The sequence below is a fragment of the Periplaneta americana genome, chromosome 3 (assembly GCF_040183065.1).
Source record: "Periplaneta americana isolate PAMFEO1 chromosome 3, P.americana_PAMFEO1_priV1, whole genome shotgun sequence".
Lineage (NCBI taxonomy): Eukaryota > Metazoa > Arthropoda > Insecta > Blattodea > Blattidae > Periplaneta > Periplaneta americana.
The window spans coordinates 34024522-34049015 of NC_091119.1; the positions used below are offsets into that span (position 1 = coordinate 34024522).

A 24494-nucleotide genomic window follows, 5' to 3' on the forward strand; every position below is an offset into this window, starting at 1 on the left:
TTCCCAAAACAATCATTTTACTTCAGAAACACCACATTTAACACTCTTCATGGGCACCCATTACAAGAAGTCAAGGAAAATTCCAAATTTTTATTGAACATTTGCATTACAGTATTTCTGAAACTAATAATACTGTGGTTCATTTTAAAGCTCTGTTAGTGGGCTGTGATATATAACAATCTTCCGAAAATGGGGAGGGGAATTTGAATCCTTTTAAAAATTATGTTATTTTTAAATTTTTAAAATGTTATTTAATTATAACTTTTTAAAGGTATTATTAAAGAAACGGTATTTATGAATCGGACCGTAAAATTTCATCATGGGATTCCATTGGGATCATAATTAAACATAATTTTGCACGAGGTAAAAAAACTTCAAAAAGCATAGGAGGCAAATACTGATTATTTCCTCTAAAATATTTTACCTCCTTTTTTTTTATTCTATCATTTACTTACCTTTCCCTACCTTATTTTTATGAACTAAAGAGAATATTTATTTACATTTACGAGCTACCAGCATGGCTCAGGCAGTAACGCATTTGTCTGCTGATCCGGGGTTATGCTCAGGTGTGGGTTCAACTACCACTTGGGGTTTTTTCCGAGGTTTTCCCCAACTGTAAAGCGAATGTCAGGTAATCTGTGGCGAATCCTCGGCCTCATCTCGCCAAATACAATCCTGCTATCATCAATTCCATTGAGGCTAAATAACTTAGTAGTTGATACGATGTTATTAAATAACCAAGTAAAAAATTTGCTTTTACGGGCAGTAACCCTTGACTAGATTCTTACGGACTTCAAAAGTGCAAATTACCCACCACAATAACTTAATAAATTTATCATTAGTACTGGCAGTTTACTATCTTTAGTCTTAAAGATAAAACATATGAAAATCTTTGTGTCACTTTTATTCTGAGTGTAAATAATGTCCTATTGGAAGTGACGGATGAGAGCCAGATAACATTTCCTGAAAATCTGCCAGAACTTTTTTTTTCTGAATATTTATATAGGCATGTCTTTCTTTTACAGAAATGTCTTTTTTCCCCATCGTAATTCTGTTTTTTCATCATTGTTTAATAGATTTTTGCTAATGATGCAGTGTTACTATCAAGTGTTTTTCCAGGTTTAGGGTCAGGGGGTAACAAAATTCCTTCTTGTGCCACCAATGTTTAACTGTTTGTGCCATGTAATTAGTGACGTCAAATTCTTCTTGAATTTTTGTCACAGACCAATTCTTTGAGAGAATGGCTATTTTCTCACTTTCGGAATAAAGATTAAATTTATCTTTCAGTTGATGATGATATATGTATGTATGAATGTATTTATTAGCACTGCAGTTGGGTATACACTGAGTGCCAGGATATATAAAATATAATAATTACGGCAATAAATTACAATAATTGCAGCAATAAAATTACAATAATTACAGCAAAATAAAATTACAGTAATTACAGCAATAAAATAACATAGATAAAATAAATGTAAAATTAATTCTAACTATAAATAAATAAAAGCAATAAAGCTAGACTATACTATAAATAACGCCTATTAAAGGGTGTCCTACAAAAAAACCAGGAAATTTGTTTCAGCTCATTTAATATGACTGTTACACTTTGCTATATTCAATTCAAATGTTCAAAAAGGCTTCCCATGGGCTGTCACACAACGATGTAAATGGTGTAACCAACTTGCAATGGCATTCTGGATAGTTTCAAGCAGAATATTGTTCTAAGCTTCTGTCATTGTCTGTGATTCTTCTCCTCTGTACATGAACTTGGTGTAATAGTAGACCCCAAATGCTAAAATCCATACGTTAAGATCTGGATTTTTTGACAGCCAGTCGTTAGGTTCAATAAAGTCAGGAGACTTCAACAAACAAAATTTGATAATACAATCTCAAGGGGAAAAATGCAACTCTCTGCATCATAATCCACAGTTAATTCCCGATTTACCACGAAAATCGTCTGTAGCTGCATTTAGATTGGCAACAGGCCATGATTGTTTGGCCAAACACCTGCATAGAATTGGAATATATCAGTCCCCTAACTGCCCATTGTGCAACTCAAACCAAGAAATGGATTCGGAACACCTCAAAATCTGTGCTTCAGTGACTGACCATGATAATATCTTTGAAAAATATTGGAGTGCAAGAGGTCAAATGACTTTATTGTCAAACGCCTGGCATTAGAAAGCAACAACAACATAAAGTCAGGAGTATTGGCTATGAGCCATGCCACAATGTCCCTTGCTGTATGTGCCTTTGCTTTGTCCTGTTGCTATGTCCATTCATCTCGATCCATTACTGTTTACGTCATGGAATATTTGGGTGCACATTTCATCTCTATACACAACCTGGTTTACTGTTTTTTTCTTTCTTCTGTATCTTGGTAGATGTTCTTGCCCAGCAGCGTCTTCTTCAATAAACTGCAAGTCTGTTTTGCCATGCCAGGAGACCGCAGCGTAGCACATGAGTGATGGTTGTTGTTCATCAATTTCCACTAGCAGATCATCTCTGAATGTTTGTTTTAAGTTGAATAGCATGTTAAATGCGATCATTTTGCTGGTTCAAATGTGCATGAAGACTGAAACTCGCTTCATCCGAAAACCAAATTTGTTTCCACTTATCATGTCCTTCAGAACTTTGTATCAAAGACTCACATTTCTTTCTCATGCTACCTGATGTGCTTCAGTAAGAACATTGAATTTTGTTCTCCTATAGCACCTCAACCCCGATTCTTTAATAATGCGAAACTCTGAACCCTTTGATAAGTTTAGTTCTAGGCAAATTTCACGCTGACTGAAATATCTTCTTAGTGGTGTAACAGCAAGGTCCAACATAGCCTGTTTGATAGGTGTATGAATTTGTTTGGTCATGCCAAATCCATACTTACGAACTTTTGCAACAGGTGATATTTTATTTTTAAGTACAGCCACAAGATCGGAAAACTGTTTTTTACTTAACTGAACTAAAGAACTCTGGCAAAATGTCTTTACATTTCGTTAATCCCCACATTGGTTGTTCTTTCTTGAAGAGAGCAATCACCTCGTGTTGGAAATTTGTTAACTGACTCATCATGGAATGAAAAACAAGCGTACAAAATATGTTGCATACAAATAATTTCAAATTTCCTGTTTTTTTTTTTTTTTTTTTTTTTTTTGTGGTTATTCTATATAAGCAAAAGTAAACCTAAGTTACAAGTAAACCTACTTATATTAAACCCAACTAATGCTATCTTAAGTAATTAATATAATTAATCTTAATTAATTACATATCAACTTAAATTAATTACATGACACAACTTAAATAATTAACATTGCACTACATTACTATTAAATCTCAGCATAATTTTCTCAAACTTTCCTTAATTAAGTATTGATTTTGAAAGGACTACCCTGAAAGATGGCCGCAGGTAAGCTGTTCCAGTCTACTATTGTGAGGTTAACAAAGGACAATTTTGCCGCTTTTCCTCACATAACCCACATGTTACAAGGAGTGTATCAACATTTTAAGCCCCTAGATAGCAGCACAGTCACTTTTTGCCACCATTTGCAATGCTAAACAGGAAAGCTTTTCAGTATTTTTTGTTAGAAAGTATTTTATATATTTTTTTTTATTTTTGTAGGTTATTTTATGACTCTTTATCAACAGCTTTGGTTATTTAGCGTCTGAATGAGATGAAGGTGATAATGCCGGTGAAATGAGTCCGGGGTCCAACGCTGATAGTTACCCAGCATTTGCTCATATTGGATTGAGGGAAAACCCCGGAAAAAACCTCAACCAGGTAACTTGTCCCGACTGGGAATCGAACCCGGGCCACCTGGTTTCGTGGCTAGACGTGCTAACCGTTACTCCATAGGCGTGGTATTTGATATTAGGAAGAAGAATCAAAATTTGAAAAAACAAAGTTTTTTTGAAACATTTTTACATGCTTAAGGAAAACAGTAATATGTCAGTGAATTCCACCACACCAAACAAACTGACAGGCTGGCTGAGAAAGGTAATTAGCACTTTAAGCAAAAACCAGTATACCGAGTAAATAGGAAGAAGACTTCGAAAATTCAGGAAAGACACTAAAGAAAAATAAAGAAGTAAAAATAACCTACAAAAAATGAGAATATATCAGGGAAAAGTATCGGACACAAAATTTATTCAGGAAAAATAGGCCTATAGGTCTTCTACAAATTAAAAATGTGTCATATTGCTACTCAGAGATGATACTGATCATATTTATTTATCTATAATAGGGCAAAGCTCCAATTACATTAGACAGTACAAATACTTAGTTGCTTGTAACATAAAGAAGAGAGATAATTACATGTATAAATTCAAGACATAGCTGGATCATTCCACCGTCACTCACATTACAATGTAACAACTCTCACCACACATTCTTAATTATACAGTTCCTGATTTTAATTGTATATTTTCATTTGATAAAGTATTTCATTGCCCAGTAGAAAGGGTGAAAATAGGTGTACAGTTACTTGAGAAATCATAATTTATTAAAAATGAAAAAACAATGTTAAATGTAGTGTCACTCACATTACAGGACAAGGACAAGCATACAATATGCATACACAATAATGTCAAACATTGCTCTTCTAAAAACTGTCGCTTGAATGCATCCAATGATTGCTTATACTGCCCGCTCATAAGACTATTCTAACAATGGCTTTCACTGAAATGGTAGGTGACAACACCAAATATACTATATGCATCCGTATGCCAGCTCCAAACTATGAAAAAAAAAAGTTATTCTATGTATTTTGTGCCAGTGTGACATTGACGTGTGTTGCATGGTAGTAGAGATAAAGAAACTGGCAAAATTGGTAGGTTTTTTCTATTGGACATCACAATATAATAGTGATAAGAAGACACCAGAAGTTTAGGCATTATGAATCATTAAAATAGACAGGCAAAAAGGCATCATAAATAGCTAAAATAGGCAGGCAAAAAGGCATTATAAATAGCTAAAATACGCAATAAAAGGCAATTACAAAAACCTTGCACTAGACCCACAATTTTGCACTTTCCACAAAGGGATTTCGGCAGCAAGAAAAGCTTTACATAAGTCGAATGAAAATTGAGATTTTCGACTCGATGTTGCAAATTAGTGTTGGAAGCAAAGAAATCTTCTTCCCAGTAGCCTTGGAAAGTGCATTTTTGTGTTTGGTTGTACTGATATGTTGCGAAATGAAATATTTAGCTAGCTACAACAATGTCGCAATGAAAACTGATAGAAAAATAACCGTTAAAATAAAATTAGACCTGCACTCATTGTTGTCTTGTCAAATAAACACAAGCGATAATTAAAACGCTTACTGTTATACTTTTTTGCATGGCAGCACTCATTGTTGCAAAAAGAATATGAACTGACTGAAAGACAATAATATATCTTCAGTGAAGTCACTTTCATTGTAGTGGTTATAGAAATAAATTAAAATATACCTGTAGGCAATTTTTAATAATAAATTAATAAATAATATATAAATAATCAAATAAAGGCAAAAAAAAAGCATTCATTTTGTAAATTTGACATTTATATTAAAAAAGACAGAAAAGGCCAACATAAAACTGTGACGTTTCTATCACAAAAGTATAATTTGTACAGATTTACTTTCAAAATGAAGATAGATTTAACACATTTAAAAAGGCATTCTGCCAAAGTTCCGGTCTCTGGTGATAAGTAAGTGGGAATAAAATTCACGTAGAATATGTTTAAATTATGAAAAATCTACTGTATTTATGTCACTCACATTACTTGGTCAGAATTTATTTTGTAGAAAAATTATTAATTTTAAGTATAATGTATGCTAAGAAGACATTGAAATATATCATTAACACATTATAAAATGAAATGCAAAGAAAAAAACATACAATTTGTAGTATTTAAATATATATATATATATATATATATATATATATATATATATATATATATATAATGCCCGTCTTAGTATAAAGTTCCAAATTATATTATATAACTCAGAAAAGATTGACCTTAAAATGACCGAAATTCGCATGAAAACAAAACAGCAATTGATGATGATATATTGAAGCTAAGTTTCATAAGGAAAACAGTTTCCCACCAAAATATTCAGTGCAGGCAATAGCTACAATAAAATTTCCACCTTGTCTCATAATTTTTAAATTTTGATGAAATGTCCCACTCATGGAATCATCATCATCATCATCATCATCATCATCATCATGGATTAGATCATTACTGATCTGTTCCGCCTCCAAAGTATAGTTGATCACTCCATCCTTTTGGTTGGTCGTCCTCGACTTCTGAGACCTTGAGGCTTATAATTTAGGATCATCCATCTTAATATATAAAAGTGAATGTGAGCATGTATGTTTGTATGTTCTCTATACAAATCTACACGCTTTGACCGATATGTGTCAAAGTTTGTACATTTAACCTTCATAACCAGAAGAAAAACATAGGATACATTGAAATTGTGCAAATGGACGTTAAATTAATTTAACAAATAAAAACTAAAAATAAATACGATGAAACATTCATGTATAATATTAAAATGCAATTTTCTGCAGTTAATTGTTCTATTGAGATATAGAAGACTTTGGAAGATTTATGTCAATGTTGTTATGAAGACCTGCTGTAAGTTGTGTTATTTACTGCTTTTCATTGTGTTTTGTTGCTGTTATGGCTGCATTTGAAAGTTAAAATTGTTATTTATCAATGATATTAGTGTAATGAAGTGTTTTTTTTTAAATAACGTTTTCTAATTTTATTTCGTATTTTAAATATTATATCATATTAAGTAGATACCTTACATACACTCTATTAATTATAAAGTTTTACATAAATATGTAATTAATTAATCACTGTTCCATAACAGTTACACTGTACTTGTCATTGTACGTTTCCAGGGTGTCAGTCAAGTGCTCGTTGTCTCGTGGCTTCTTGAGCTGCTTCTTGCGCTGGTTCAGTTTCTTACGCTTGTGGAGTGTTTGTGATTGTGGACTAAATTTACATCTTTGTGTATTGCCATTGATTTCTATACAGTTTGTTTATCTGGTAACTAAGCTGCATACTGTTTAGTATATGCTTCTCCGAGTTCAGCATAATTATTTCTTATCTTCCTTGTTAGAATGTCGCTGAATCAATTTGTTTCAGTAATTTATAAATCAAATAGTAGTGAAAAAAGATCGGAGGCGAAATGTCCTCATTGTGGTGGCTTCTTTCAAAGCGAAAGGAGTATCAAAATTCATATCAGTCATTCACACCCTGATATACACCGAACTAAGATAGCAGGGAAGTGTGTACAAGGGTCATATTGAAAGTCATGAGCAACCCATTGTTATAAATCTTAATTTTGATTTATTTAGATAAACGAGGTGAATCATCTTAATCTACAGACTTTTCTGTCACTTTTCAACATAGTCTCCATTTCTTTACACACATTTTTCTCGCCGTTCTGTAAGTTTGAAAATTCCCTTGCTGTAGAAGTCCATTTCATCTTCCCAAAGATACTGACACACTGCTTTCTGGATATCCTTCAGCATCTCGTAGTGTTGGTCTTGCAGCTGCTCCTTTACAGAACCGAAAAGATGGTAGTCGGAGGGTGCCAAGTCGGGACTGTAGGGAGATTGCGGAAGAGTTTCCCACCCAAATGTTCTGATTTTCTCCACGGTGACATGATCAGTGTGAGGCCACGCGTTATCGTGTTGCAGAATGATCTTCTTTCCATAGCGTTTTTTGTGCAATGCATGACGGGGCTTCAAAACTGTGTGAATATAGCAGACAGAATTTATGGTCTGTCTAGGTTCAAGAAATTCAACCAATTCTACTTCCACTCTCGACTCCAACAAAAACCCAGTGTCCTTCCACAAAATCACCTCGATTGTATCTCCTCTTACCAAATTTTGATTCGAAAATTTCGATAATTTTACTAGTTTCTCCAGTTTTGTCGCTGTATAACGCAATGTATTCAACTGTTACTTCTTCAATAAATTGTTTCCAGCCAGTAACCATATGGCTAGACATAAGCCATTATGATTAGCATTAAGCTGTTGTGATTTATTTACAATATTTGTATAGCCTTGCAATAAATCGTAAATTAACAATTTCTAGCATTGTTAATTTGTTTAGCGTGAACCAGAATGTATGCCTTACAGCCACAAACCCTGTTCATTATTTTTTTATGAAACCATCTCCTTTATCACTGCATTTCTTTAAAGTCATTTGAGCATTACATTTTCCGCATATCAATTCAATCTGGATGAGGTAACTATCATGTGCTATCATACAGAAATGCTTTGAATAAATTTTGACATAATTAAATACATTAAAATGTTCTATTTATGATGCCATACTCATCATGCATAGATTTATATTTCATATCGACGGGCATTTTTTCTTTGATCAAATTCTGATATTTTACTGTTACTGTCGTTATTTCCAATTTGAAATACAAGTCAACAATATAAAACTGACTGTTAATTATTTAGCAGAAAATCCACAAACAATTAGGGAAAACACGGAAATTCTACTTGAAGCAAGCAAAGCAATAGGGTTGGAAGTAAATCCCGGAAAGACTAAGTATATGATTATGTCTCGTGACCAGAATATTGTACGAAATAGAACTATAAAAATTGGGGATTTATCCTTCAAAGAGGTGGAAAAATTCAAATATCTTGGAGCAACAGTAACAAATATAAATGACACTCGAGAGGAAATTAAACGCAGAATATATATGGGGAAATGCCTGTTATTATTCGGTTGAGAAGCTTTTGTCATCTAGTCTGCTGTCAAAAAATCTGAAAGTTAGAATTTATAAAACAGTTATATTACCGGTTGTTCTGTATGGTTGTGAAACTTGGACTCTCACTTTGAGAGAGAACAGAGATTATGGGTGTTTGAGAATAAGGTTCTTAGGAAAATATTTGGGGCTAAGAAGGATGAAGTTACAGGAAAATGGAGAAAGTTACACAACGCAGAGCTGCACGCATTGTATTCTTCACCTGAAATAATTAGGAACATTAAATCCAGACATTTGAGATGGGCAGGGGATGTCGCTCGTATGGGCGAATCCAGAAATGCATATAGTGTTAGTTGGGAGGCCGGCGGGAAAAAGACCTTTGGGGAGGCCGAGACATAGATGGGAAGATAATATTAAAATGGATTTGAGGGAGGTGGGATATGATGGTAGAGACTGGATTAATCTTGCTCAGGATAGGGACCAATGGCGGGCTTATGTGAGGGCGGCAATGAACCTCCGGGTTCCTTAAAAGCCAGTAAGTAAGTAATTATTTACAAGTTGACAACATATTTTATATCGATTGTAACAACAATACATATCGATAGTAACATTCATACTTTTCAGCCAAAAAGGAGGTTGGCCCCCTATAATGCATTATTATGTAATATAAACAGAAGTGTTGTAACAAAATAGTTTAATGTTCATTTGTTACATAAATTTAGCATGCTTAATCTAGGCTACTACTCATACACTGATTAACTTCAATGTCTGATGCAGTTTGTTATCTTTTAGGGTGGCCATGAACAATTCCCCTGCAACATCAGCTTCTGGTGAGTTCTGAAACAGTTTCTAAATTGTGTACTTTTGCTTATTGTGCTTTGTTGTGTGTTTGTGACTTGAGATTTGATTTAGGGGATGTATGCATTGCAGCCTAAGAACCTGTAGTATTGTAACTTTTTGTTCTCGACATACGTTTTGTTTCTTGTCCATTTCGAATCTACAACTATTCATTCCAGAAAAATCGTACTGCGACAATTTGTCCCAAACTATTTGTCACAACACTTTTTGGTACCATTACAAGATTTGTACCCCGACAAATCATTCCAAAGTATTTGTCCCAACATGCTTTTGTCCCGCGTTTGTGCCAAATAAGTCATAAGTATTTATTGATGCAATTTTAAGTGAAATAAAACATTGCATAATACTTTTAGAATAGATTTCTTGCTATGACATACCCCAGAGCTTGGATATATTGCTGAATTTTCCCATTCTCTTTGTACTCCCGGTAACGAGAAACAATTCTTTCGATTCGATCATCGACATGTTAATGTGATCTCTTCCTCTTATTCGGGGACCCACCTGTATCAAGACGAAGAATTTGTCTACTAATTTCTGCCTCTTCGTTTTGGAGTTTTTGCAGGAACTCGTTGAATGAAGGATCTGGCTTTCGAACTGTTTATTTAACCGGTGATGCTAGCCTTCAACTGGATTAGTTGTCCTGGGATAAGTGATAAAGATTATTGCTAGACAATTTCTTAATTATTTAACTTTTTTAATTATTAAAATTTCGAAATGGTACAATCTATTGTGGTATGTCGTAGATTCGGGATGAAATATTCTTGGGACAATTTGTCATGGAACGAATTATTATTTTTGGGACAAATTGTCGCAGTTCAAATTATATTCTTGGGACGAATTGTTGCGGTACGTATTTCCTGGTACAATTTGTCGGGCTTCCGTCCATTTCTCCATTCTTTATCTCCATAGCCTTCAAGCTCTTATTTGTACCCATTGCAATATGTTTTCATAATAGCTTACTGCATGTTTTATGTGATTTTTTGTGACTTATTTTGCTTTCACATCATCATTCTGTCTGCAGAAATTGTTCTGCTGTTGGGATTGGGACATTTTGTGCTGGTATATATTACCACTGGATTTAAAAAGCATTCAGTATCATGGATAATACATACTTTTTCTTATACATGTTGCATATTTCTCAAAAATACTGTTCTTTATTAAGTATCAATGATATTCCTACTTATATAGGATGAGAGTGTGGGCAATATAATGCATAAAAATAAATAAAAGAAACCTATTTTGCATTTTGTAATTTAGTGGATTGTTAATTAGAAAATTAGGCTGAAAATCTATGTAGTTTGGAAATAGTGCATCGCTAGTTCATCTATGAAAACACACGTGCACTCAGTCTGAACAGCACAGTCATTGTAGTAAGGTTGCCAGACTTCCTAATGGCAGAAAATAATTGCACACAATAATTTTTTTTTTTAAATTTGGAATAAAACCGTCCATTTTAGCCTATTTATAAAGTGCAAAGGGATGAATCATTCCTTATCAATTTCTGTAATGATAAGAGTAAAGATCAGAATTGTACAGATAGTATTTATCAAATAAAACAATGTTAAATTTAGGGGATAATTATTTTTTACTGTATTCATTTGGGACTAATATGGTATTAGAATTGTTTTTTTGTACTCTATCCAAGTAATAAGCTCTTAAAATCTGCAGTTATGTTACTTCAAGTCTGAATAATTCCATTTACAGTAAAACCTCTATTAAACGACCACTGCTGGTTCCATGAAAAATTGGTCTTTCAGAGGGGTGGTCTTTCAATAGGGGGAATTTTTATATCCAATATACTTTTTATTATTAACACTTAAGTACTTGCAAACTATTTTTGACATTACTACTCTTGTGCGGTCATACTGACCATCAAGCAGAAACACGAAATAAAATATAAAATTCATGGTCCTATGTAAACGTTCTAGCTCATATGGATCATTACTTGTCATAGTGTTCATGAGTAAGAGCCTTCATGTATAGCCTATACACGACAAAAATAACAGTAATACTTGTACACTGATTTGTGACATTAGTAGTCATGGGGGTCAACAGAACCCCCAGCCTGGAAAATTAGAAGTAATATGACAAATGATAACGATAGACTGGAAGTCATCATATGGTCATATCGCTGACACTGTTTTAGGAAGAACTGATAAGTTGAGCAGTATGTAGGCAACTGCGTAAAAATGGTTCAAAACAAGATATAACACTAGGGGTCAACATGACCCTGACACGACTATTTAAATGTTAAATATCCATTTATTTGTAACTCTATTGCAACTATGGATACTTGTGAGGTTTTTAATACATATTTACATATGGATTAAAAATAAAGAAAGAAATAATGATTACAAACTACTATTCATACACTGAAATCGTACAAAATGGCTGATAAAAACAATGGCTACAGTGCTCTCATTTTACGAAGAAACTTCGCATCATTCTGCTGCCAGCCTACCTCCTACTCTTCCAACCACATCATGGGAAGTCAGACTACAAAACATCCCAGTTGCTTCTGAGAATTGTACCAGAACGTGTGTGTGACTGTTGCTTGTGTATTAAATAATTGATTGGAAAATGAAGTATACAATTGCTGTGAAGTTTCCTCATAAAATTAGAGCACTGTATAAGATGACTAGTGATTATGTTTCATATCTATAGTATATGCAAACTGATATTACATAAAATATCAAAAGCTGCGATTAAAATCTATGTGGAAACGAGAGTTATATGAAATAATTATATAGGGTGTATCATAAGTAATGTCATTAATTCGAGAGGATTATTTTTTGAGATATGTCAAAAAAAAAAAAAGATTAAGCAATTTTGCTCGTTTTTGCTTTCTTTTGGAGATAAAAATTGTTTTATATGAAACATTTTATAGCTTGTTTTGGGAAAACCAATGATTTAATTCCTAATATACCCAATGAGTTTAAGAGAACATATATTATGATAATAAATGATTGAGGGAAAGCCAGTGATTTAATTCCTGATATACTCAATGAATTTAAGAGAATACTGTATTATGATAATAAATGATTGCTGGAAAGCCAATGATTTAATTCCTAATATGCTCAATGAATTTAAGAGAACACTGTATTATGATAATAAATGATTGCTGGAAAGCCAATGATTTAATTCTTAATATGCTCAATGAATTTAAGAGAATACTGTATTATGATAATAAATGATTGGTGGAAAGCCAATGATTTAATTCCTAATATGCTCAATGAATTTAAGAGAACACTGTATTATGATAATAAATGATTGCTGGAAAGCCAATGATTTAATTCCTAATATACTCAATGAATTTAAGAGAATACTGTATTATGATAATAAATGATTGCTGGAAAGCCAATGATTTAATTCCTAATATGCTCAATGAATTTAAGAGAACACTGTATTATGATAATAAATGATTGCTGGAAAGCCAATGATTTAATTCCTAATATACTCAATGAATTTAAGAGAATACTGTATTATGATAATAAATGATTGCTGGAAAGCCAATGATTTAATTCCTAATATGCTCAATGAATTTAAGAGAACACTGTCTTATGATAATAAATGATTGCTGGAAAGCCAATGATTTAATTCCTAATATGCTCAATGAATTTAAGAGAACACTGTATTATGATAATAAATTATTGCTGGAAAGCCAATGATTTAATTCCTAATATGCTCAATGAATTTAAGAGGACACTGTATTATGATAATAAATTATTGAAATAATTTTAGTTTTGTTCTTTTAAATTCTCAGAAATTTGATCCGAAAAAATGTAACTTTTAGTTCTGCAAAGGAATTTTACAATGTCACATTTGTTTGGATACAAAAGTTGATGAGATCATGCTGCGAGTGCTATAGTGTTCGAACAGTGATTAAGTTTATGATACTTTCGTGAAAACTTAAATAATTGAGAACAACAACAGTTTCGTAGGAAATATTCTTACATCATCAGTACTAGGGATAAGACCTCGATGCCTGAAGCATGTCTAATGCATTGGGAAAAGTCCTCGATGCCTTTTTGATACTTTTATTGTTGGACCATCAGATCTGTGCACCTTCAGTGCTGTGGTCGTTCTTGGTAAAGTTACCGTCTCTACCCACTCCATTCCACGAGCTTTCTTCCCACCACGTTAAACTGCAGGCCACAAACCTTGCCGAATAGGGGTGTTGCCAAACTTCCGTCAAACAGTCTTATGTCTCTTGAATATTGCTTATTAATAATGTGAGGTAAATTATTATTTATTCATAATTTAATTTAAGTAGGTCTAATGACGCTGATTGACTTCTACGATATTTGGAGATAATTATATGTTTACATTTGATATATTTTGTTGGTTAAATGAGAATTACGTGAATGGAATCTATTTCGTTTTTAAAGGGAAATGTTTTCGTCATAAATACTTTTCCTTCACCTCATTATCTTATTTTGTTAGATTTGTAACGTGATCCTGAAGTCCTAATAAAATGATAACATTGTAGGAATGAATGAACACATAGTCATGTACCCTCTTTCTCTCTCATTCGGGCTAGGGACCGGCTAAATTACTACATGGTACGAAATTATTTATATATTTACATACTATATAACATAACATAGTGATAATGTGCAGGAGTTCTAATTTATGCGTATGAAAAAAAAAATGTTATGTTTTATTTAACGATGCTCGCAACTGCAGAGGTTATATCAGCATCGCCGGATGTGCCGGAATTTTGTCCCGCAGGAGTTCTTTTACATGCCAGTAAATCTACTGACATGAGCCTGTCGCATTTAAGCACACTTAAATGCCATCGACCTGACCCGGGATCGCACCCGCAACCTTGGGCATAGAAGGCCAGCACTGTACCAACTCGCCAACCAGGTCGACGCATATGAAAATATTTACATATTTACAAAAGACCACAGTTCACATATCTTACTGGGGCACAGATTCGATGGTCCGACAATAATTTCTGCATTTCAAATAATATTCAATCCTAAACCCAAGAATTTCAGCACATAATGATCATGTTAAGATCTTCGCCAAAAGGCAAAAATCATTGTACCTGCACGCACAGTTGCCTCTATTAGTGACTAGAAAAAGAGATCTACCTTTTCTCTGTCCAGTATAATGCATGTGTCGCCTCTATCCGTTTCCTATTGTCAGTTGGTTTAATTAGTGAATACTAAATAACAAAAACTGATGATGTGAGAAAAGTACCGACCTTTCAACTTATAACTGTCAAAACAGCTTAAGTTATAAATAACTATATAAGCAATACCGTAAATACAAAAGAAGAATAAACCGTAGATTTGTAGAACTAGTTACAATACTTGTAATTTAAAATAATAGCAGTGATACGAGGGGGTGAAAACGATAGTGTGAGGAGAGAAAAGAGACATACTATCTAGCTGCTTACAATAACAGTTCTTGGGAGAAGAAGATAGGATGCTATTCTTAATGTTTTCAAAATAATTAGAATTCACTACAAAAGACATGCCATATACTTTCCCTAACCCTTCCCTCTCAGTGTCGAGATTTCTTTTACCAGGTTTTAGTGTTACTGTCAATATATGTAGTGTGTAGTTCGTTTGTGTCAACTATTCAACAGCGTGTAGTACATTGTGTATCATCTGGAAAATTTACAAAGATGTTTTTAACAACTAAGTATCAAGTACCGGGTATCGGTGTCAAGATTTTGGTATCGCTATCGCGTATTGAGTATTGACAAAAAGCGGAATCATCTCATCCCTAGTCAATACTGATGTGGCCACAATGTACATAGTTGCAAATGAAATAAAAAGCGGGTCTGTTTTAAACACTATAGCATTAATGGTGATATCCAGTACTACCAGGGAACTTAGGTGAAAGTGAAAATTCCTCTCCCAATCTCATGCTATGTGATTTGTATGTTTGGAATAATTTAAAATTAATAATAATAATAATAATAATAATAATAATTGTAATTGGAAATTCGTATTTCAATCTCATATTCTGTGATTTGTACCCTTAACAAAAATTTGAAGTACAAAGAAAGTTTGTGTGAAGTTGGAAATCTCTCCCCCAATTTCATGCTGTATGATTTGTGCCTTTGGATAAATTTAAAGTACAAACAGAGTTATATGAAATAGTATATCTTCAAAAAAGTTAGGTGAAATTGGAAATCTCTCTCCTAATCTCATGTTATGTGTTCGTACTTCTGGAATGATTTAAGATACCGAGAAAGTTAGGTGAAACTGAAGATCCTTCTCCCAGTCTCATGCTGGAAAAATTGAAATACGTGAGACATTAGGTGAAATTAGAAATCTCTCTCTCTTAGTCCTATTCTGTGTGATATGTATCTTTGGAGAAATTTAAAGTACAAATGAAGTTAGGTGAAATTGAGGACCGTTTTTGCAAAACTTGCTAGCTGCAAAATTTGCAAAATTGAGATTTTGATGGATTCTTTAACATAAGACAGGCCTCTACATGATGTTAAAGGCATCTTAGTAAGATTGGATTATTTCTCTTCATTGTAGTTGTGTCAAAGTGTAATCGTTTTTTCAAAACTTGCTTTCTGCTAAGTGAGAGTTAACAGCAAAATTTGCTTATTACAGTGTTTTGTCTCTCCTGTAAAATTTAGTTTTTTCAGTTAGCAAGTTTTGCAAAAACGGTCCTCAATTGGAGATCTCTCTTCTGTCATAAATACATTGGGAAAAATTTAAAGCACGAAATGTATGCGGGAAGATGTTGTACCCAGGGACAGTTTTTTAAATTTAAATTTTTTTATAAGCTTTTATAACTTAATATTACTAACAGCAGTATTTTTGAAGCGTAAAGTATCTTAGAAAAAAATAAGGTTTCAATCAAATAATTTTTTGTATAGTCCCCCCCCCCCCAAGTGCTACATACTGTCCCTAGGTACATAAAGGTGATGTGCCTTGGGATACAGGGTGATTTGCCTTGGGACATAGAATGACATACCTTGGGACATGGTTCAATATAATAGTAATGAAACTGATATTTTATTAAGTTTATAATTATACAAAATACAGATAATTTACTGTTTTCTAATTATTATTAATAATAGGTTTTGCCTAATGTAATAAAAATAATGATACTGTTGCTAAGTTTAAAGATTTAAAATAATTCTCAGAGTTTTCTTGACAGAAAACTATTAAGCTTTTCAATTAAATGAATTTCTTATTATTCAAGGATGTATCCTTCAAATGACATTTTGAAAACATATTCCTTAGTGCTTCTTAGGCTTGAACCTTTTCTTTGAGAAGCTGCAGAAGTTTGATCACAATATTCTCTGAAGAAAGGTTAAACATTTCTGATTGCTCATCATGTAAAAAAAAATAATAAATTGTCATATTTAGTAAAGTTCTTTAGATACTGAACTTCAAATTCTCTTTCACAAATCTTTTTACAAATTCTACCGACAAAAAATGTATAATTACCGGTACTCTCTGTTTCCTGCCACATGAATGAGAACAAACTTTTCTTCTCTTATTTCTTCTAAATTCGCTCGAGCAATCAATTCAGTGTAATTTATAGTTGAAATGACATCGTCATCATCATCATTAACACTAACACATTCTTCGGCTCATCTGCAGTCTCTTTTGAATTATCTTCTGGAAACAGAACTTATGGCTTCAACTTCTTCCATTTCTAAACGTTAGCCATCATATTTCTCTTCTTACTCAATTTTCTTTTTCTTTCTTCTATCTCTGTTTTCTCTGGCATATCTGTATCTGCCTTTCTCTTCTTAGGATTATGAGTTATTCTTTTCCTGGGAGGAGCATAATTTAGCTTTGTCGGGGTTTGTCTCATGATTATTTATTTGCTGCGTGGCTTTTCCACTGAAGCTGAAACCCCATAAAAGTCAGTAAATACTGTTTTTGATTACTCATCATAAGTGTGACTTATTTACTTGAAGACTTGTCCCCAAGTATACCGTCCCAAGGTACATCAGGAGCCAGTAAAATAAATCTCAGCAAGTTTTGAAAAGTGAAGCTAGGAAAACAAGCCAATAATCACATGGATTCATAGCTAGAATAACAGGGCTTAAAAATATAGACTTGTTTTTAATCGTGTATGTAAAGAATTAATTACAAATATTTCTTTAATTTAAAAATTACTTCCATTTTAGGTTCAAAAACAGATTTTTTTTTAAAATAAAATCTCTCCAGATTCCTTCAACAAAAAGTAAATCATTCACAGAACAGCTGAATGATGAAATCAGAGTGGTCAACTGTGAAAACAAAATTTCCACCACATAGCCTTGAAAATTAAATAAGTGTCCCCAGGTACTACTTATCCCTAGGTACAATAGCCTTGAAAATTAAATAAGTGTCCCCAGGTACTACTTGTTGTCCTTAGGTACAATAGCTTCGCCTAAGTGTAGTTCTCGTACTTAAAGGAGAGCTGAAATACAATATTAGTAGATACATTTTCTCATATCTCCACAGTAATTTTTTAGTGTAAATTCGAACATTTTCAAGGGATGTGGGTTATGCTTAGATGCAGATAGAGAACATTTCCGACACCTGCTAGGAAAAGGGTGAGTACTGTTATTAATGTATTAATAAATATCCAGCTTTTCCCTGCTTTCCTTCCAAGGGTTGTGGTGCATGTTTTGCGGTTGACAGTACATGGTTTACTTGAAAGTATTTGCGTAGTTTAAAAATTACACTGTAATTTACATATCTTATTGCGGAGTATATTATTCATCATTGCACTTGTGCTCTCTTCTTTCATTTATTTATACGAATGAATGCTGAAAAACTGGAAACTAACAAGGTTTGATCGTAAAAACAGTTATATTACTTATAAATCACAGGCAAGGTTGGCAGTACAAGATCTGCTTGAAAGTATTTGCATATAGTTTAAAAATTACGTTGTAATTTATAAAGTAGTGTGCACCTGTTTGAATGTGCAATTATGATATTTTGACTGCCTGAAATGCCATTCAAGAAATCAAGAGTCTGGCAACAATGGCGCTAGTATCATATTGAGTGAACAGCGCAATAATCGGCAGTATTGTCAGCTTTTCTCTGCATCATTCACGTCAAATGTTTCTGTCCACATTGTGCAAGAAGATGTACTCGATAGTAGTATTTAATATTCATTTATTTAACTTGGTAGAGATAAGAAGGAGAGCGAGAATTGTGAAGGCATATGCGAGATTTTTGGGTCATGGTGTGGCTGTTGTGCACAAAGTGTGGGTTCGCTGCTGCCCAGTAGGCCTACCTGTTTGCTTGCGTAGCTGGAAAGATGAAACCTCCCCTTATCACTCAGTATGTACAGTACCAGAAAGGGTCTAAGAGATCCGCACCAATGCTATTCAGAAGCCATGTGCAATTTAATGTACAATTTGTGATTGTCGGGCATCCTGTAATTGATGCACAGTCGTCAGATGATATGGCCTCAAATGTAGACTCTTTAACACATGATGGGATATCCTCTTGCTTACATGTGCCTGCTGCGTCAATTTACGTTTTAAGCAGTAAATGGGTGTTAAACTTCTTTCTTATGTGCCACTGACTACTACTACTACTACTACTACTACTACTACTATTACTACCACCATCACCGTCACCACCACCACCACGACTACTACTGCTACTACTACTACTACTACTGCCACCACCATCACCACTACCAGTACTACTACTACTACGACCACCACCACTTCCAGTACTACTACTACTACCATCACCACCACCACCACCACTACTACTACTACTATTACCACCACCACTACTAGTACTACTACTACGACCACCATCACTTCCACTACTACTACCACCACCACCACTATCACCACCACCACCACTACTACTACTACTACTACTACTACTACTACTACTACTACCACCACTACCAGTACTACTACTACTACTGCCACCACCACTATCAGTACTACTACTACTACTGCCACCACCACCACTACCAGTACTACTACTACTACGACCACCACCACCACTTCCAGTACTACTACTACTACTGCCACCACCACCACTACCAGTACTACTACTACTGCCACCACCACTACCAGTACTACTACTACTACTGCCACCACCATCACCACCAATTCCAGTACTACTACTACTGCCACCACCACCACCACAACTTCCAGTACTACTACTACTACTACTACGACCACCACCACTTCCAGTACTACTACTACTACCACCACCACCACCACCACTACTACTACTACTACTGCCACCACCACCACCACAACTTCCAGTACTACTACTACTACTACGACCACCACCACTTCCAGTACTACTACTACTACCACCACCACCACCACCACTACTACTACTACTACGACCACCACCATCACCACCACTTCCAGTACTACTACTACTGCCACCACCACCACCACTACCAGTACTACTACTACTACTACTGCCACCACCACCACCACCACCACCACTACCAGTACTACTACTACTACTGCCACCACCACCACCACCACTACCAATACTACTACTACTGCCACCACCACCACCACTTCCAGTACTACTACTACTACTGCCACCACCACCACCACTACCAGTACTACTACTACTACTACTACTACTGCCACCACCACTACCAGTACTACTACTACTACGACCACCACCATCACCACCACCACTTCCAGTACTACTACTACTACTACTACTACCACCATCACCACTACCAGTACTACTACTACTACCACCACTACCAGTACTACTACTACTACCACCACCACCACCACCACATCTATATAGTATACGGTACCTCTTTAGTTGTTTAGTCACCTGTCCAAAGACAGGTTTGTCTGAACTCACAAGTGATACCAACAAGGCACCACTTATGAGACAACAAAGCCAGGAGATAATGGTATAGGGTGGCCAGTTTCTTTCCTCCTCTATTGCATACATCACCGACTAGCTACACATTACACTAATCAGTCTTTAAATGTCTACAAACTATTGTTCTTTCTCTGATACGTATCGTCAAGTGAGGTGTACTGCCTGTTAATTAGGGTCCTTATAAAGTAGCTGTATAGGATAGGGCCTTGACTTTCTTCAAACCAAGTAAACATTACCTCCTTCCACTAGCTAAAAATTTATCTGAGCGTTCCCCCCTCCAGCTAAAACATCAGTGAATGGTGAGTACAGCCGATAGGAACTGAATATACGTCGTCACTACTGTTGGCTAGGAACACGTGACAAGTAGTTATTGTAAACAAAACGTACAGACCAAGGATGTCTATCCTGATACAGCTACTTTATCCGAACATATCAGCGAGAACCTCAATCAGAGGTATACTTGAAAGAGTGTAGGCCTTGAAAAATTTAAACTTATTCCTCTCTGTCTTCTATCTTTTTATTCTCTTTCATCTAAGTTCTGATTCATATCCAACTTTTGCTACATCTGTTGATCTGCATACATCTTCCTGGATTTCCACTGAGAATGTTTTTTTGGCACTGTTCTCCTCTCGCACGACATATTCCAGCCACCAGACTTGTGGTTTATTCTAGGTACATGAACAAATACATAAAATTTAGTTTCATTTACTTTTCATTTCCCAGTTCTGTGCCTAAAAATCAGTTTGGCTTTTTCCGTTCACAGATACCAATTAAACAAAATTTTACAGGATGGGGTCTAATGCAGTGATAAGATTGGATTGAAATCACACGACATTGAGTGGTAGAATGCTATACCTTATATATGGTTTATAAAATATGTGACTTTTTCGTTGTGATAAACCTAACTTATATTATTTTATCTGCTGCTTTTTTTTTTTATTAATAATGCTTGATGATCAGAGCTCAGCTTCTGCATGCCATTGCTTTAAATATGTCTGAGACCAAAGCATGTTGTGAATACAATTTAGAAGATGAAAGATTCTCGAAGTTGCTGTAGATCTTAGCATTTCGTATAATGAATGGTAAGTACATTTATTTACATCCTTTTTAATTGGCTATTTAATGATGCTAGCATCTACATGGTTATATAGTGTCGATGGAATTAATGATGGCAAAATGGTATTTGGCAAGGTGAGTCCGAGAATTCACTGTGGAATTACCTGATACTCGCTTTACATTTTGGAAAACCTTACCAAACTCAACTAAATAATCATTAGGTTCAAGCAGAATTCAAACTCTCACCTGGAGCATGATCCCCTCTCATTACCTGTAGAAGACGTCAGTGGCCCAGTTTAGACTTAAATGCGATGATGAAATCAACAGATGTTTTACATGTATGAAGATATTTCATTATTATACAGTTTCCAAATTAATGTGACAGTGGAATTTTGCAATTGGGGTTGGTCGGGGTAAATTGGTTATAGTGAGGTAATTTGGGTTTAAGTTACAATTTATTGATTAAAACTTTAACTAATCTTCGAACACATGCCAATTTAATATATATTGTCTACATCACAATTGCCTATCATCGAGTGTTAAAATTTGTGTTGATCACACTGATACAGCCAGGTAAAAAAAAAAAGAAGCTGTTTCTTGTTTTATCAGTCTGTGAAATGAGTGATCACATTCAAAGCAATATTGTTCGAAAACCAGCTGAGATATAGTAACCAAGTTCATGTATGTGTACATGTTTAGAACGTGTTTTTAATATATTTAGTAATGTTTCATTAATAGTTAGTAAATTACAATTTACAAACTTGGGGTAATTTGGGTATAAGCTACAATTTATTGAATAAAACTTTACCTAATCTTCAAACACATGTCAATTTAATATACAATATATTGTCTATTTCACAATTGCCTATCATGGAGTGTTAAAATTTTTTTCTCTTCCCCCCCACACTGATACTGCCTGGTAAAAAAAACCGTTTTTATTTATATACATATATGTACCAGTCTATGAAATAGCCCATAACATTCACAGCAATATTGTTGGGGAACCAGCTGTGATACAGTAACCAAATTCATCCATGCATACATTACATATATTTAGAATACGTTTTTTTTAATCATCATCATGTCCTTCACGTTTTAGACTCTAGTGAATCCATTTACGGTCTCATGCCAGCATTTTTATCATCTTCCCAAATACACTTTTAATAAATGTGGTAATGTATGATTAATAGTTTGTTAGTAAATTACAATTTACAAATGGGTAATCCCGATATAATTATAGATTAATTGGTAACTAACCTAGTTTTCATTCCATATCATGTCACATACACAAATTACGGATTGGTGAAAGACAAATATCCGAAGTGTTTTCTGTCCCTGATTTTGATGGGATTTTAGTTTTTAAATTTACAAAATAAGCCTTATTAAGAACTGTAGTATTGGGGAACCGGTAAATTGAGTATTAAACTTAGGGTTATTGTTGTAATCAGGAAAGTTAATGGTGTCAATATTCTCTTTAGTTTTGAGAATAGAGATTATACTGAAAGTTCCTATTCCAACTTTCTATACAAAATTGGTATGTTACTATTATGATACATATAATGTGCAGTCCAAGAATTCATTTTGAATCATTCTAAGGATTTCTTCTTTTTATATTATTTAATTTCATGTGTTCCTTCATTGTGTTAGAATTACTGTACCAAGAAAACTTTCGGATTTTCAAGAATGTTGATTTTATCATGTCCTCCAAACCCAAGTTCAGACATGCCACTACATTTTCATATAGCTAGTCAGTTATCAGAGAAATCACATAACGTTTATTTTCTATTCTTTGGTTGTTTTACTATGTATTCAGTCCACACCTGTGGAGTAACGGTCAGCGCGTCTGCCTGCGAAACCAGGTGGCCCGGCTTCGAATCCCGGTCGGGGCAAGTTACCTGGTTGAGGTTTTTTCCGGGGTTTTCCCTCAACCCAATACGAGCAAATGCTGGGTAACTTTAGGTGCTGAACCCCGGACTCATTTCACTGGCATTATCACCTTCATTTCATTCAGACGCTAAATAACCTAGATGTTGATACAGCGTCGTAAAATAACCCAATAAAATAAAATAAAACTATGTATTCATGATGGTATTCATCAGTGTTTAAATATTCATACTACGAAGGGCGGTGTTAAGATCCAACACATATATAATATTTAATATCTTCATTATTCTTATTTATTAGCTCATTAATATGTCTAAAATATTTCATTCTCACTACCCCATTAACCAGGGAGGTAGAAAATAGAGAGCACCAGTATTCCTAATTGTATAATCACACATCCAGTTATCATACATTTTCTTTATTTAATTTGCTATTGTAAGTAATGTTATGTTTCTCTTTTACTTTTTTTCTCGTTAGGTTTACGTCAGGAGTAGGCCAACCTTATTGTTTATTTCCGATTTTTCTTAACCTCTAGAAGCAGAAGTATTTTTCTGTAGTGCCCACATGTGGTAACATACTAGCGAAATATGGTTCTACTACTTGAACAGTTAAACTCACACTGGTATTGTTTCAGCGGCCTACTCATGATTACTGGTAATGCTATGTCACCCACAGCTCATGCTTGTGCACATGTTTTTTGTGAGCATTCGTGCTATCTCATTCTAGCTTCTCAGCAGGTATAGGACTGGTCACGGAAGTGAAGATAATTTTCCACGTTTGAGTAGACTGAATAAGAGCACGCACTTCGAAAGTAAAGACAAAAACTTTACTTTATTTAGTAAAATAATCAGTGTGCTATAGTCATATTACACGTAGCACATTAGAAGTAGTCACCACTGCTTTTCAACATAATTGTTATGTTTTTTTCGTAATGAAAACAGTTTAATTATTTAACAAGCACACTGTTTATGTTCACCTTAGTAGGAGGGGGATTTTTTTTTATTTTACTCTACTTAATTCATGTCAAGATAGTGTTAGGTTGTACTGGTATCTCTCTGTTTTTAGTGTATAATAATTTACTTACTTATTTAAGCTTTTATAAGTGTGTTCTCTTTTATTATCTTACTGCTAAGCAACATTTTCAGTG

At 34.3% G+C, this 24494-nt stretch overlaps 1 protein-coding gene across 3 annotated transcripts in view; it reads left to right on the forward strand.

The window, feature by feature from the left end:
• LOC138695911 (uncharacterized) overlaps positions 1 to 24494 on the forward strand; it is a 140799-nt gene that overhangs the window by 9618 nt on the left and 106687 nt on the right. For all 3 annotated transcript variants that reach the window (XM_069820271.1, XM_069820272.1, XM_069820270.1), the window contains exon 2: positions 9519 to 9556. In XM_069820271.1, coding sequence (XP_069676372.1) covers positions 9526 to 9556 — 31 coding nt within the window. In that variant the 5' untranslated portion in view covers positions 9519 to 9525. The remainder of the gene's footprint in view (positions 1 to 9518; positions 9557 to 24494) is intronic.